Raw genomic sequence first — 14877 nt, forward strand, 5'->3', positions numbered from 1 at the left:
TAATCCAATGTGGCTCCTTCCCAGACTACAACTCCCAACAGGAGGAGCCGCAGGTTGGAGAGCACTGGACTGATCTGATCAGCATGGCAGTGGGCCTGGTGTGGTCGTCCTGCTTGGAAATATAGGACAATTCATTAGAAAGGTTTCCTAGATGGAAAAAGTGTGTAGTTTTTGTGGTTTTATTGATCTGTCCATGTATTGGTGCAGCTAGGTCAGCGTGGCCTTTGTGTGAATGGATAAATGAAGACCCTCTAGACCCTGATTCAACTCATGATTTATTCATGGGTGGTCCCAATGATATCGCTGTGCACTGCCTGCGTTAACGGGGCTGTGACTTTAGCACTGACCGGGGGAGAGTTCACTGCAAAGAATGTGCTACTTTTACAATCAACAAGGTAGATCGACGATATTTCAGCGTTTGTCCCCTCCGCTGTTTTTCACTTTTACTATACATAGGGAGCCTATTGATTTCATTGGGCATCATGTAATTCTTCATTCTTCCTGCGGGGGAGCTGCAGGGGAAAGAACATTTGCTGTCATTTTCCTCCACAGATCAGATGTGATTTCTTGGCTTCCCACCTTGTGATTATTATATTTTTCTGGGGATCTTTTCAATAAAAGGTGATTACACTGGATTACCCCTTAACCTATTACTGGGGACTTATTTCCTAATAATCTTTATTGGGGTGAAAATGTGGGGGTCTTAAAGCGTAACATACTGCATGGCTGAATAGTGCACATGAAAATATGCAACTTTGTAAAATATATTATCAGAGAATCTGCTTCTTTATCCTCCAGGACTGAACATTCACTCTAAATTCATGGATACAATCTATAATCAATGATACAAATGTTTCCATTACCAGCAGTTGGTGCTTATAAGATTGTATGGATGGAGGAGACATTCTTACAGTTCTCCATTGAAGTTTATAAGCACCAACTGTTATCTCCTATCTCAGTAATTGGAAAGTCCGTGTTCACTGAAGAAACATTTTACCTGTGATCTGAGAATTTTGAGAATGAAAGATCAGTCCAGGAGGAGAAAGAAGCAGATTTCTCTGATAAGATATATTACAAAGTTGCTTATTTTCATCTGCATTGATTTCAGAAACAAATCTTTAAGTTCCGATGTCTCGTGGTTGTTTTGGAGAGACGAGCTGTGTCACGCGGGCCGGATGGATACAAGAGTCTGCTCCGCTCTCGGTATCTCGCTATATATCCAATCTATTTTAATCCGCAGACTCCAGGCCGCTCCGGCAGGAGACGCAGTAGACGCCACGGCCTCCTCTGGGCAGCTCCGACCTCCTGTCACATCACCGCTGCAAACATCAAATTCAGCTCTGAAAAGTCAAATCAAAAATCCATCGAGTGAGAAGAAATTGTTCATCCGTGACGAAAACGTAGAGCGAGAATCTGTGCACGGCGGAAAGATCCGGTGATGTGTCCAAATAGGAGAAGGGGCTTATACCACTGTATTACCTGTCATCAATCTATAGACATCTATGAGCGCCACGTGCAGAAGTCCCGGCACCTTTAGCCTCAGCCTAATACTGAAGTCATTAATGGTCTGAGGAAGGTTCTGCCGCTGAATGCACTTAGCCGGTTCCTGAGACACTTCAGCCGCAGGAGACGGGTCCAGAGATGCCGCAGCCACAGGAAACGGGTCCGGAGATGCCGCAGCCACAGGAGACGGGTCTGGAGATGCCGCAGCCGCAGGAGATGGGTCCGGAGATGCCGCAGCCGCAGGAGATGGGTCCGGAGACACTTCAGTCACAGGAGATGGGTCCGGAGATGCCGAAGCCACAGGAAACGGGTCTGGAGATGCCGCAGCCACAGGAGACGGGTCTGGAGATGCCGCAGCCGCAGGAGATGGGTCCGGAGATGCCGCAGCCGCAGGAGATGGGTCCGGAGACACTTCAGTCACAGGAGACGGGTCCGGAGATGCCGAAGCCACAGGAGACGGGTCCGGAGACACTTCAGCTGCAGGAGACGGGTCCGGAGACACTTCAGCCGCAGGAGACGGGTCCGGAGACACTTCAGCCTCAGGAGACGGGTCCGGAGACACTTCAGCCACAGGAGATGGGTCCGGAGACACTTCAGCCGCAGGAGATGGGTCCGGAGACACTTCAGCCGCAGGAGACGGGTCCGGAGACACTTCAGCCGCAGGAGACGGGTCCGGAGACACTTCAGCCGCAGGAGACGGGTCCGGAGACACTTCAGCCGCAGGAGACGGGTCCGGAGACACTTCAGCCGCAGGAGACGGGTCCGGAGACACTTCAGCCACAGGAGACGGGTCCGGAGACACTTCAGCCGCAGGAGATGGGTCCGGAGACACTTCAGCCGCAGGAGACGGGTCCGGAGACACTTCAGCCGCAGGAGATGGGTCCGGAGACACTTCAGCCGCAGGAGACGGGTCCGGAGACACTTCAGCCGCAGGAGACGGGTCCGGAGACACTTCAGCCGCAGGAGACGGGTCCGGAGACACTTCAGCCGCAGGAGACGGGTCCGGAGACACTTCAGCCGCAGGAGACGGGTCCGGAGACACTTCAGCCGCAGGAGATGGGTCCGGAGACACTTCAGCCGCAGGAGATGGGTCCGGAGACACTTCAGCCGCAGGAAATGGGTCCGGAGACACTTCAGCCGCAGGAGATGGATCCGGAGACACTTCAGCCGCAGGAGATGGGTCCGGAGACACTTCAGCCACAGGAGATGGGTCCGGAGATGCCGCTGCCGCAGGAGATAGGTCCGGAGACACTTCAGCCGCAGGAGACAGGTCCGGAGACACTTCAGCCGCAGGAGACTGGTCCGGAGACACTTCAGCCGCAGGAGACGGGTCCGGAGACACTTCAGCCGCAGGAGACAGGTCCGGAGACACTTCAGCCGCAGGAGACGGGTCCGGAGACACTTCAGCCGCAGGAGACGGGTCTGGAGACACTTCTGCCGCAGGAGACGGGCCCGGAGACACTTCAGCCGCAGGAGACGGGTCCGGAGACACTTCAGCCGCAGGAGACGGGTCCGGAGACACTTCAGCCGCAGGAGATGGGTCCGGAGACACTTCTTCCGCAAGAGACGGGTCTGGAGACACTTCAGCCGCAGGAGACTGGTCCGGAGACACTTCTTCCGCAAGAGACGGGTCTGGAGACACTTCAGCCGCAGGAGACGGGTCTGGAGACACTTCTGCCGCAGGAGACGGGCCCGGAGACACTTCAGCCGCAGGAGACGGGTCCGGAGACACTTCAGCCGCAGGAGACGGGTCCGGAGACACTTCAGCCGCAGGAGATGGGTCCGGAGATGCCGCAACCGCAGGAGATAGGTCCGGAGACACTTCAGCCGCAGGAGACGGGTCCGGAGACACTTCAGCCGCAGGAGACGGGTCTGGAGACACTTCAGCCGCAGGAGACGGGTCCGGAGACACTTCAGCCGCAGGAGATGGGTCCGGAGATGCCGCAACCGCAGGAGATAGGTCCGGAGACACTTCAGCCGCAGGAGACGGGTCCGGAGACACTTCAGCCGCAGGAGACGGGTCCGGAGACACTTCAGCCGCAGGAGACGGGTCCGGAGACACTTCAGCCGCAGGAGACGGGTCTGGAGATGCCGAAGCCACAGGAGACGGGTCCAGAGATGCCGCAGCTGCAGGAGATGGGTCCGGAGATGCCGCAGCCACACGGGATGGGTGCGGAGACACTTCAGCCACAGGAGACGGGTCCGGAGACACTTCAGCTGCAGGAGATGGGTCTGGAGACACTTCAGCCACAGGAGACATGTCCAGAGATGCTGCAGTGGCAGGAGATGGGTCCGGAGACACTTCAGCCACAGGAGATGGGTCCAGAGATGCTGCAGCGGCAGGAGACGGGTCCAGAGATGCTGTAGCGGCAGGAGATGGGTCCAGAGATGCTGTAGCGGCAGGAGATGGGTCCGGAGACACTTCAGCTGAAGGAGATGGGTCCAGAGACACTTCAGCTGAAGGAGATGGGTCCAGAGATGCCGCAGCCGCAGGAGATGGGTCCAGAGATGCCGCAGCCACAGGAGATGGGTCCGGAGATGCTGCAGGAGATGGGTCCGGAGACACTTCAGCTGAAGGAGATGGGTCCGGAGATGCCGCAGCCACAGGAGACGGGTCCAGAGATGCTGCAGCCGCAGGTGATGGGTCTGGAGATGCCGCAGCCACAGGAGACGGGTCCAGAGATGATGCAGCCACAGGAGACGGGTCCGGAGACACTTCAGCTGCAGGAGATGGGTCCAGAGATGCTGCAGCCACAGGAGATGGGTCTGGAGATGCTGCAGCCGCAGATGGGTCTGGAGACACTTCAGCCGCAGGAGACAGGTCCTGAGATGCTGCAGCCACAGGAGACAGGTCCAGAGATGCTGCAGCGGCAGGAGATGGGTCCGGAGACACTTCAGCCACAGGAGATGGGACCGAAGACACTTCAGCCACAGGAGATGGGTTCAGAGATGCTGCAGCGGCAGGAGATGGGTCCAGAGACACTTCAGCGACAGGAGATGGGACCGAAGACACTTCAGCCACAGGAGACAGGTTCAGAGATGCTGCAGAGCCAGGAGATGGGTCCGGAGACACTTCAGCCACAGGAGACGAGTCCGGAGACACTTCAGCCGCAGGAGATGGGTTCAGAGATGCTGCAGCGGCATGAGATGGGTCCGGAGACACTTCAGCCACAGGAGATAGGACCGAAGACACTTCAGCCACAGGAGACAGGTTCAGAGATGCTGCAGCGGCAGGAGATGGGTCCGGAGACACTTCAGCCACAGGAGACGGGTCCGGAGACACTTTAGCTGCAGGAGATGGGTCCGGAGACACTTCAGCCGCAGGAGATGGGTCCGGAGACACTTCAGCTGCAGGAGACGGGTCCCGAGATGATGCAGCCACAGGAGATAGGTCCAGAGATGCTGCAGCGGCAGGAGATGGGTCCAGAGACACTTCAGCCACAGGAGATGGGTCCAGAGATGCCGCAGCCACAAGAGACGGGTCCGGAGATGCTGCAGGAGATGGGTCCGGAGACACTTCAGCTGAAGGAGATGGGTCCAGAGATGCCGCAGCCGCAGGAGATGGGTCCAGAGATGCCGCAGCCACAAGAGACGGGTCCGGAGATGCTGCAGGAGATGGGTCCGGAGACACTTCAGCTGAAGGAGATGGGTCTGGAGATGCTGCAGCCGCAGGAGATGGGTCCGGAGATGCCGCAGCCACAGGAGACGGGTCCAGAGATGCTGCAGCCGCAGGTGATGGGTCTGGAGATGCCGCAGCAACAGGAGACGGGTCCAGAGATGCTGCAGCCACAGGAGATGGGTTCGGAGACACTTCAGCTGCAGGAGATGGGTCCAGAGATGCTGCAGCCACAGGAGATGGGTCTGGAGATGCTGCAGCCGCAGATGGGTCTGGAGACACTTCAGCCACAGGAGACAGGTCCCCAGATGCCGAAGCCACAGGAGACGGGTCCAGAGATGCCGCAGCTGCAGGAGATGGGTCCGGAGATGCCGCAGCCACACGGGACGGGTGCGGAGACACTTCAGCCACAGGAGACGGGTCCGGAGACACTTCAGCTGCAGGAGATGGGTCTGGAGACACTTCAGCCGCAGGAGACGGGTCCCGAGATGCGGCAGCCACAGGAGACATGTCCAGAGATGCTGCAGTGGCAGGAGATGGGTCCGGAGACACTTCAGCCACAGGAGATGGGTCCAGAGATGCTGCAGCGGCAGGAGATGGGTCCGGAGACACTTCAGCCACAGGAGACGGGTCCGGAGACACTTTAGCTGCAGGAGATGGGTCCGGAGACACTTCAGCCGCAGGAGATGGGTCCGGAGACACTTCAGCTGCAGGAGACGGGTCCCGAGATGATGCAGCCACAGGAGATAGGTCCAGAGATGCTGCAGCGGCAGGAGATGGGTCCAGAGACACTTCAGCCACAGGAGATGGGTCCAGAGATGCCGCAGCCACAAGAGACGGGTCCGGAGATGCTGCAGGAGATGGGTCCGGAGACACTTCAGCTGAAGGAGATGGGTCCAGAGATGCCGCAGCCGCAGGAGATGGGTCCAGAGATGCCGCAGCCACAAGAGACGGGTCCGGAGATGCTGCAGGAGATGGGTCCGGAGACACTTCAGCTGAAGGAGATGGGTCTGGAGATGCTGCAGCCGCAGGAGATGGGTCCGGAGATGCCGCAGCCACAGGAGACGGGTCCAGAGATGCTGCAGCCGCAGGTGATGGGTCTGGAGATGCCGCAGCAACAGGAGACGGGTCCAGAGATGCTGCAGCCACAGGAGATGGGTTCGGAGACACTTCAGCTGCAGGAGATGGGTCCAGAGATGCTGCAGCCACAGGAGATGGGTCTGGAGATGCTGCAGCCGCAGATGGGTCTGGAGACACTTCAGCCACAGGAGACAGGTCCCCAGATGCCGAAGCCACAGGAGACGGGTCCAGAGATGCCGCAGCTGCAGGAGATGGGTCCGGAGATGCCGCAGCCACACGGGACGGGTGCGGAGACACTTCAGCCACAGGAGACGGGTCCGGAGACACTTCAGCTGCAGGAGATGGGTCTGGAGACACTTCAGCCGCAGGAGACGGGTCCCGAGATGCGGCAGCCACAGGAGACATGTCCAGAGATGCTGCAGTGGCAGGAGATGGGTCCGGAGACACTTCAGCCACAGGAGATGGGTCCAGAGATGCTGCAGCGGCAGGAGACGGGTCCAGAGATGCTGTAGCGGCAGGAGATGGGTCCAGAGATGCTGTAGCGGCAGGAGATGGGTCCGGAGACACTTCAGCCACAGGAGACGGGTCCGGAGACACTTCAGCTGAAGGAGATGGGTCCAGAGATGCCGCAGATGCAGGAGATGGGTCCAGAGATGCCGCAGCCACAAGAGACGGGTCCGGAGATGCTGCAGGAGATGGGTCCGGAGACACTTCAGCTGAAGGAGATGGGTCCAGAGATGCCGCAGCCGCAGGAGATGGGTCCAGAGATGCCGCAGCCACAGGAGATGTGTCCGGAGATGCTGCAGGAGATGGGTCCAGAGACACTTCAGCTGAAGGAGATGGGTCTGGAGATGCTGCAGCCGCAGGAGATGGGTCCGGAGATGCCGCAGCCACAGGAGACGGGTCCAGAGATGCTGCAGCCGCAGGTGATGGGTCTGGAGATGCCGCAGCCACAGGAGACGGGTCCAGAGATGATGCAGCCACAGGAGACGGGTCCGGAGACACTTCAGCTGCAGGAGATGGGTCCAGAGATGCTGCAGCCACAGGAGACATGTCCAGAGATGCTGCAGTGGCAGGAGATGGGTCCGGAGACACTTCAGCCACAGGAGATGGGACCGAAGACACTTCAGCCACAGGAGATGGGTTCAGAGATGCTGCAGCGGCAGGAGATGGGTCCAGAGACACTTCAGCCACAGGAGATGGGACCGAAGACACTTCAGCCACAGGAGACAGGTTCAGAGATGCTGCAGCGGCAGGAGATGGGTCCGGAGACACTTCAGCCACAGGAGACGGGTCCGGAGACACTTCAGCCGCAGGAGATGGGTTCAGAGATGCTGCAGCGGCATGAGATGGGTCTGGAGACACTTCAGCCACAGGAGATGGGACCGAAGACACTTCAGCCACAGGAGACAGGTTCAGAGATGCTGCAGCGGCAGGAGATGGGTCCGGAGACACTTCAGCCACAGGAGACGGGTCCGGAGACACTTCAGCTGCAGGAGATGGGTCCGGAGACACTTCAGCCGCAGGAGATGGATCCGGAGACACTTCAGCTGCAGGAGACGGGTCCCGAGATGATGCAGCCACAGGAGATAGGTCCAGAGATGCTGCAGCGGCAGGAGATGGGTCCGGAGACACTTCAGCCACAGGAGATGGGTCCAGAGATGCCGCAGCCACAAGAGACGGGTCCGGAGATGCTGCAGGAGATGGGTCCGGAGACACTTCAGCTGAAGGAGATGGGTCCAGAGATGCCGCAGCCGCAGGAGATGGGTCCAGAGATGCCGCAGCCACAAGAGACGGGTCCGGAGATGCTGCAGGAGATGGGTCCGGAGACACTTCAGCTGAAGGAGATGGGTCCAGAGATGCCGCAGCCGCAGGAGATGGGTCCAGAGATGCCGCAGCCACAGGAGACGGGTCCGGAGATGCTGCAGGAGATGGGTCCGGAGACACTTCAGCTGAAGGAGATGGGTCTGGAGATGCTACAGCCGCAGGAGATGGGTCCGGAGATGCTGCAGCCACAGGAGACGGGTCCAGAGATGCTGCAGCCGCAGGTGATGGGTCTGGAGATGCCGCAGCAACAGGAGACGGGTCCAGAGATGCTGCAGCCACAGGAGACGGGTTCGGAGACACTTCAGCTGCAGGAGATGGGTCCAGAGATGCTGCAGCCACAGGAGATGGGTCTGGAGATGCTGCAGCCGCAGATGGGTCTGGAGACACTTCAGCCACAGGAGACAGGTCCCCAGATGCTGCAGCCACAGGAGACAGGTCCAGAGATGCTGCAGCGGCAGGAGATGGGTCCGGAGACACTTCAGCCACAGGAGATGGGACCGAAGACACTTCAGCCACAGGAGATGGGTTCAGAGATGCTGCAGCGGCAGGAGATGGGTCCGGAGACACTTCAGCCACAGGAGACGGGTCCAGAGACACTTCAGCCGCAGGAGATGGGTCCGGAGACACTTCAGCTGCAGGAGACGGGTCCCGAGATGCTGCAGCCACAGGAGACAGGTCCAGAGATGCTGCAGCGGCAGGAGATGGGTCCGGAGACACTTCAGCCACAGGAGATGGGTCCAGAGATGCTGCAGCGGCAGAAGACGGGTCCAGAGATGCTGTAGCGACAGGAGACGGGACCAGAGATGCTGTAGCGGCAGGAGATGGGTCCGGAGACACTTCAGCCGCAGGAAACGGGTCCGGAGACACTTCAGCTGAAGGAGATGGGTCCAGAGATGCCGCAGCTGCAGGAGATGGGTCCAGAGATGCCGCAGCCACAGGAGACGGGTCCGGAGATGCTGCAGGAGATGGGTACGGAGACACTTCAGCTGAAGGAGATGGGTCTGGAGATGCTGCAGCCGCAGGAGACAGGTCCAGAGATGCTGCAGCGGCAGGAGATGGGTCCGGAGACACTTCAGCCACAGGAGATGGGTCCAGAGATGCTGCAGCGGCAGGAGACGGCTCCAGAGATGCTGTAGCGGCAGGAGACGGGACCAGAGATGCTGTAGCAGCAGAAGATGGGTCCAGAGACACTTCAGCCGCAGGAAACGGATCCGGAGACACTTCAGCTGAAGGAGATGGGTCCAGAGATGCCGCAGCTGCAGGAGATGGGTCCAGAGATGCCGCAGCCACAGGAGACGGGTCCGGAGATGCTGCAGGAGATGGGTCCGGAGACACTTCAGCTGAAGGAGATGGGTCCAGAGATGCCGCAGCCACAGGAGATGGGTCCAGAGATGACGCAGCCACAGGAGACAGGTCCGGAGATGCTGCAGGAGATGGGTCCAGAGACACTTCAGCTGAAGGAGACGGGTCCGGAGATGCCGCAGTCACAGGAGACGGGTCCAGAGATGCTGCAGCCGCAGGTGATGGGTCTGGAGATGCTGCAGCCACAGGAGATGGGTCCGGAGACACTTCAGCTGCAGGAGATGGGTTCAGAGATGCTGCAGCCACAGGAGATGGGTCTGGGGATGCTGCAGCCGCAGATGGGTCTGGAGACACTTCAGCCGCAGGAGACGGGTCCCGAGATGCTGCAGCCACAGGAGACAGGTCCAGAGATGCTGCAGCAGCAGGAAATGGGTCCAGAGACACTTCAGCCACAGGAGATGGGACCGAAGACACTTCAGCCACAGGAGATGGGTTCAGAGATGCTGCAGCGGCAGGAGATGGGTCCGGAGACACTTCAGCCGCAGGAGATGGGACCGAAGACACTTCAGCCACAGGAGACGGGTCTGGAAATGCCGCAGCCACAGGAGACGGGTCCGGAGATGCTGCAGGAGATGGGTCCGGAGACACTTCAGCCACAGGAGACAGGTCCGGAGATGCCGCAGCCGCAGGAGACGGGTTGAGAGATGCCGCAGCTGCAGGAAACGGGTTCAGAGACGCTGCAGCCACAGGAGACTGGTCCGGAGACACTTCAGCCACAGGAGACGGGTCCGGAGATGCTGCAGCCACAGGAGATGGGTCCGGAGATGCCGCAGCCACAGGAGATGGGTCCAGAGATACTGCAGCCACAGGAGATGGGTCCGGAGACACTTCAGCCAAAGGAGACGGGTCCAGAGATGCCGCGGCAGCAGGAGATGGGTCCAGAGATTCTGCAGCCGCAGGAGATGGGTATGGAGACACTGCAGCCACAGGAGATGGGTCCGGAGATGCCGCAGCCGCAGGAGATGGGTCCAGAGATGCTGCAGCCACAGGAGACGGGTACAGAGATGCTGCAGCTGCAGTAGATGGGTCAAGAGATGCTGCAGCCACAGGAGATGGGTCCAGAGATGTTGCAGCCACAGGAGACGGGTCCGGAGATGCCGCAGCCGCAGGAGATGGGTCCGGAGATGCCGCAGGAGATGGGTCAAGAGATGCTGCAGCCACAGGAGACGGGTCCAGAGATGCTGCAGCCACAGGAGACAGGTCCAGAGATGCTGCAGCCACAGGAGACGGGTCCGGAGATGCTGCAGCCGCAGGAGATGGGTCCGGAGAAGCCGCAGCCGCAGGAGATGGGTCAAGAGATGCTACAGCCACAGGAGATGGGTCCGGAGATGCCGCAGCCGCAGGAGAAGGGTCCAGAGATGCTGCAGCCGCAGGAGATGGGTCCGGAGACACTTCAGCCACAGTAGACGGGTCCAGAGATGCTGCAGCCACAGGAGATGGGTCTGGAGACACTTCAGCCAGAGGAGGCGGGTCTGGAGATGCTGCAGCTGCAGGAGATGGGTCCAGAGACGCTGCAGCCGCAGGAGATGGGTCTAGAGACACTGCAGCCACAGGAGATGGGTCCGGAGATGCCGCAGCCGGAGGAGACGGGTCGGGAGACGCTGCAGCCGCAGGAGATGGGTCTGGAGACACTGCAGCCACAGGAGATGGGTCCGGAGACACTGCAGCCGGAGGAGACGGGTCCGGAGACGCTGTAGCCACAGAAGACAGGTCCGTAGATGCCGGAGCCACAGGAGACGAGTCCGGAGATGCCGCAGCCGCAGGAGATGGGTCAAGAGATTCTGCAGCCACAGGAGACCGGTCCAGAGATGCTGCAGCCACAGGAGACGGGTCCGGAGATGCTGCAGCCACAGAAGACAGGTCTGGAGATGCCGCAGACGCAGGAGATGGGTCCGTAGATGCCGTAGGAGACAGGTCCGGAGAAGCTGCAACCATGGGAGCAGGTTCAGGCCACACAAGCGGCTCACAGGAGGATGAGGAACATGCAGCCTGGTGATGTAGTTTGGAAAAATGGCCGCGCTACTGGGTCTACAACCAAATCAATGAAACGTTCAGCAGTTAGTGACATGGAACGAAGAACAGAGGGGTCCGCCTACGGTACATTAACGCAACCCCACACCGTAATCTCAGGACAGTGTGACGTTCTCTCATGAAGAACTCTTCATGGTGCTGCCCACGTGGTCTCCAGACTAATTTACAGCTATCATTGCATCCAAGACAGAAGCAGGACTTATCGCTGGAGAGGACGGACCTCCATTGCTGCCTTGCTCTCACAAGTCATCGGTGGTGTTAGGTCAATGGTCTCCTGTAGCCGGACGTTCACCTTTTGACCTTATGTGGTGCAGACTCTTGTGCCAGCTTGTGCAGTTGGAGCGCCCCCAGACACAGGGCCACGAGTTCTCGGTACCGGGCCTCTCTGGTTAGGTTCTAAGGCTGTCACGGTGGCTAGACCCGGTCCGCGACCCTGCTAAGGGGCGTCCAATAAAGGTGGTACAGTCTGTCAAGGGTTCGTGACGCCACCTGTGGTGTTCGGTCAGGGTGACCGACGCTGCTGTGGGGTCCGCTGCGGTGATGGAATGGCAGCTGGATGGTATAACTTCCCACAGGTGAAGTATGTCCCCAGGGCTTCCCAATAGGGTAGATGGTAATGGTGTAGGGTGCAGTCAATAACGAGGACACAAGGTTGCAGTCTCTTTACCTCTTTACTGAAGGCTTCAGGATCCACAATCCAGAGCACGCTTAACAGGGCTGGCTGAGTCCGGCCGCTCCGATGGGCAGATCCACAGTTTCCTTCGCAGATGGAAATCGTTGCCTACCACTAGCACCTGTGTGTTGTAGTCCTACCCTGCTGAGCATTCGGAATAGTTCTCACAACTGCTGTTCTCGTTCGTTCGTTCTCTACAGCTCTCTCTTTCTTTAGTTCCAGATGTTACTAGTTCAACGTCCCCCAGGTATGTTATGGCTAGGACGCACCCGTATGATGGGAAGTCCTGGAGTTCTTCCGGGACCCTAGAGGCGCCCCTCTCCCACAGTTGCCCCCTATGTCTTCGTAGGTGTTTAGGTGAGACAGCCAACCTATAATTAACTGTCCTGCGGAGTTCGGAGTAAGGCCTAGAGTCAGTTACTCCCTCGGTGTTCCGGCCACCGGCTACACGCCTCAGTAGGATGTTGCCTCGGTCTCACGGCACGACTCCTACTGGCTCTCCTTTGTGCTTGATCTCGTTTACACTGTTCCACAATATCCTTCCCTTCGTGTCTCTCTCTTAGGATAGTGCCGCGGGGTGTGCAGGCGCGGTTCTGTTACGCTCTGTTCTGTTCGCTAGGCACCTGCCAGGTTCCCACGCCTGACAGGGACCCCCCTGTGTCTTCTCCCTGCAACACCCCCTGCCACGGGATGTTGCCTGAATCCAACCCAGTCAGCTTCTGACTAACTTCCTCCCCGACCCTAGTTTTACCAGTGTGAGGAGTGGCCCAATAAATAAAGCCTTTTGCTGCCCCTAGTGGCCGGAGTGTGAAGTGTAACGTGTTCTGGTGATACCTGGTCACGAGAATTCCTTCAGTGCCATCAGACGTACCATCACTCCCCTTAGTGGCAGAGTGTCATACTGCAATGACCAGGTCTCTGGGGCGCTGCACTCCCCCCTGGTTAAATCCAATACTCCTGGACTGGGAAGAAGAACAACAATACATTGCAGCAAAAGACATACAAAATTTTGAAATGCTAAAACAAGTAAATAGAACAATGTTTCCCTTTATGGGAGGTGAGGACACTTGAACGTTACAAACAAAATTAAATATTTTTAAATAACATGTTAACTATAAATAACTCTCAGTACCCAGCCGGGTATTCTACCAAGTGCAACCTCTGAACGATAACTTAACTTTTTCCTTTAAGGGCGTATAAGCTGAACCCACTAAAGGCCTACCATACAATACTATATAAATAACTCAACTTTCTTTCCGTTACAACTTCCCCAATGCAGGACCGCCTAGCTCCTTGGCTGGGCCTACTGTCATTGTGCCGACTATCATTCTACGGTTATCAGGAGGACTCTCTCTCTAACCCCTACGGGTTCACTTTCAAGCTTTCCTGTCCTCAGTCTCTATCAACATTATCAAACTTTCTAAATTTCAACATTATTAACGTTTCAACTTTTATTAAAGCAATCATGTAAACATTCCCTTTAAGAGGGACCCAAGTCTCTAGGAGGTAGTGCAGATTCTCTCTCCGTCTGCAAGTCCACTGAAAGCAAGACCTTCTGCGTCATGTCCAGAAGCATTATCTTCACAAAGTCTTCTTTCGCTTGGAAAACCAGTAGGTAGCACCTTTAAGAAGGTGCGAACTATATACAAAAACAGTTTTGAATCATTCACCGTCCATGTTCCGGCAGTCTTTGGAACAAAAATAACACTGTGCAAAAAAGAGTAGAAAAAGAACTATAAACAATAGGGATCCCGGGTAAACAAAGGGACCCCTTTAAGAAATAACCCTGGACGGGTTTAAAGCAGCAGCAAAAGCAGTAAACAGTTAACTATTTACATATTCAGGTTTTCGAGGTTTAGTTCTGTGAAGGTTGTGGTCTTACCTCGCAGACCACTCCTCTCCGTTGAGCACGGGTGGGATCCACAGTCGCACGCGGGGCCTGGTCAGCCCGGCGATCTGCAGCGGGAACCTCCGGGAACCTCATCCTCCGGAGTTCCAGCTACGACCTGAAGGACTGCGCACCGCTGAACGCCCCAGCCGTCCAGCCGGTCCCCCTCGACCATCGGGTATAAGTTACCGCATCTCCAGGTCTTAGGTCGCGGTCCTCGACCGTCCCATAACACGGCTCCACCTCGCTCCGGTTGAAATGGACTCGCACGGGCTCTCCGATCTCCTGGATAGCGCCTCTTTCCTCCCTGGGATCAAAAAGGACCACCATTCCCCAGTGCGACGGCGAGACCTCCACTTCCTCCGCGAGGTCGACTATGGTCACGGGTTGAAGCTGCTTCCTCCGGGCTGCCACAGGGCGTCGCTGATGCTCCATCACCGTCAAGATCTTCAGATCCGACCCCTGCGGTACACGATCCCCTGGCCGGGTTCGGGGGTCTGCCGCGGCCGGAACGGGTAACCGAGGAGACATGGGCGAAAGGCGAATCTCTGTCGGATGTCCCAATCGGGAACTCACACGAGCTTGGGCAGCGTGCCAGCTGCCGGGCCTCAGCCGCGGCCACCCCACCGTCGGGCATCCATCCGCCGGGTTTTCCCTCCGGCTGCTCCGCGATGGGAAGTCTCTGCAGCGGTGATGACTCCGAGGTCGCTGCAGGGGGTGCAGGCAGGGCTGCCACTAGAAATTTTGGGGCCCCATACTGGCAAAATTTTCGGGGCCCCCTTGAGACTCCGCCCAAGCTCCACCCCAGCCCCGCCTCCAGGCTCCACCCCTCGAACTGTCCACAGTCCCACCGCTCTCTCTTGGAAAAACTCCACTTCTCACCTATCACACATTGAC

The 14877-nt window shown here is 57.9% G+C and overlaps 1 protein-coding gene across 1 annotated transcript; it reads right to left on the reverse strand.

The window, feature by feature from the left end:
• Nucleotides 1-770: 770 nt before the first annotated feature.
• LOC138671796 (platelet binding protein GspB-like) lies at nt 771-14511 on the reverse strand. Its single transcript, XM_069759931.1, has 6 exons — nt 14170-14511; nt 13763-13799; nt 2844-11313; nt 2574-2800; nt 1480-2034; nt 771-832 (listed from the first exon to the last, which is right to left on the reverse strand). Exons 1-6 carry the CDS (start codon nt 14509-14511, stop codon nt 771-773), a joined length of 9693 nt encoding a protein of 3230 aa, XP_069616032.1.
• Between the last annotated feature and the right edge of the window lie 366 nt (nt 14512-14877).

This window comes from Ranitomeya imitator, chromosome 3 (genome assembly GCF_032444005.1).
Source record: "Ranitomeya imitator isolate aRanImi1 chromosome 3, aRanImi1.pri, whole genome shotgun sequence".
Classification (NCBI taxonomy): domain Eukaryota; kingdom Metazoa; phylum Chordata; class Amphibia; order Anura; family Dendrobatidae; genus Ranitomeya; species Ranitomeya imitator.

What these genes read in the sequence shown, in the direction of transcription:
- LOC138671796 (XM_069759931.1), bottom strand. Translation starts at nt 14,511, where the DNA reads ATGTCTCCTCGGTTACCCGTTCCGGCCGCGGCAGACCCCCGAACCCGG. An exon ending in ACCTAAGACCTGGAGATGCG is followed by an intron (nt 13,800 to 14,169) that starts GTAACTTATACC and finishes TTTTTTGCACAG; the next exon opens with TGTTATTTTTGTTCCAAAGA. An exon ending in TGTCTATAGATTGATGACAG is followed by an intron (nt 833 to 1,479) that starts GTAATACAGTGG and finishes CATTGATTATAG; the next exon opens with ATTGTATCCATGAATTTAGA.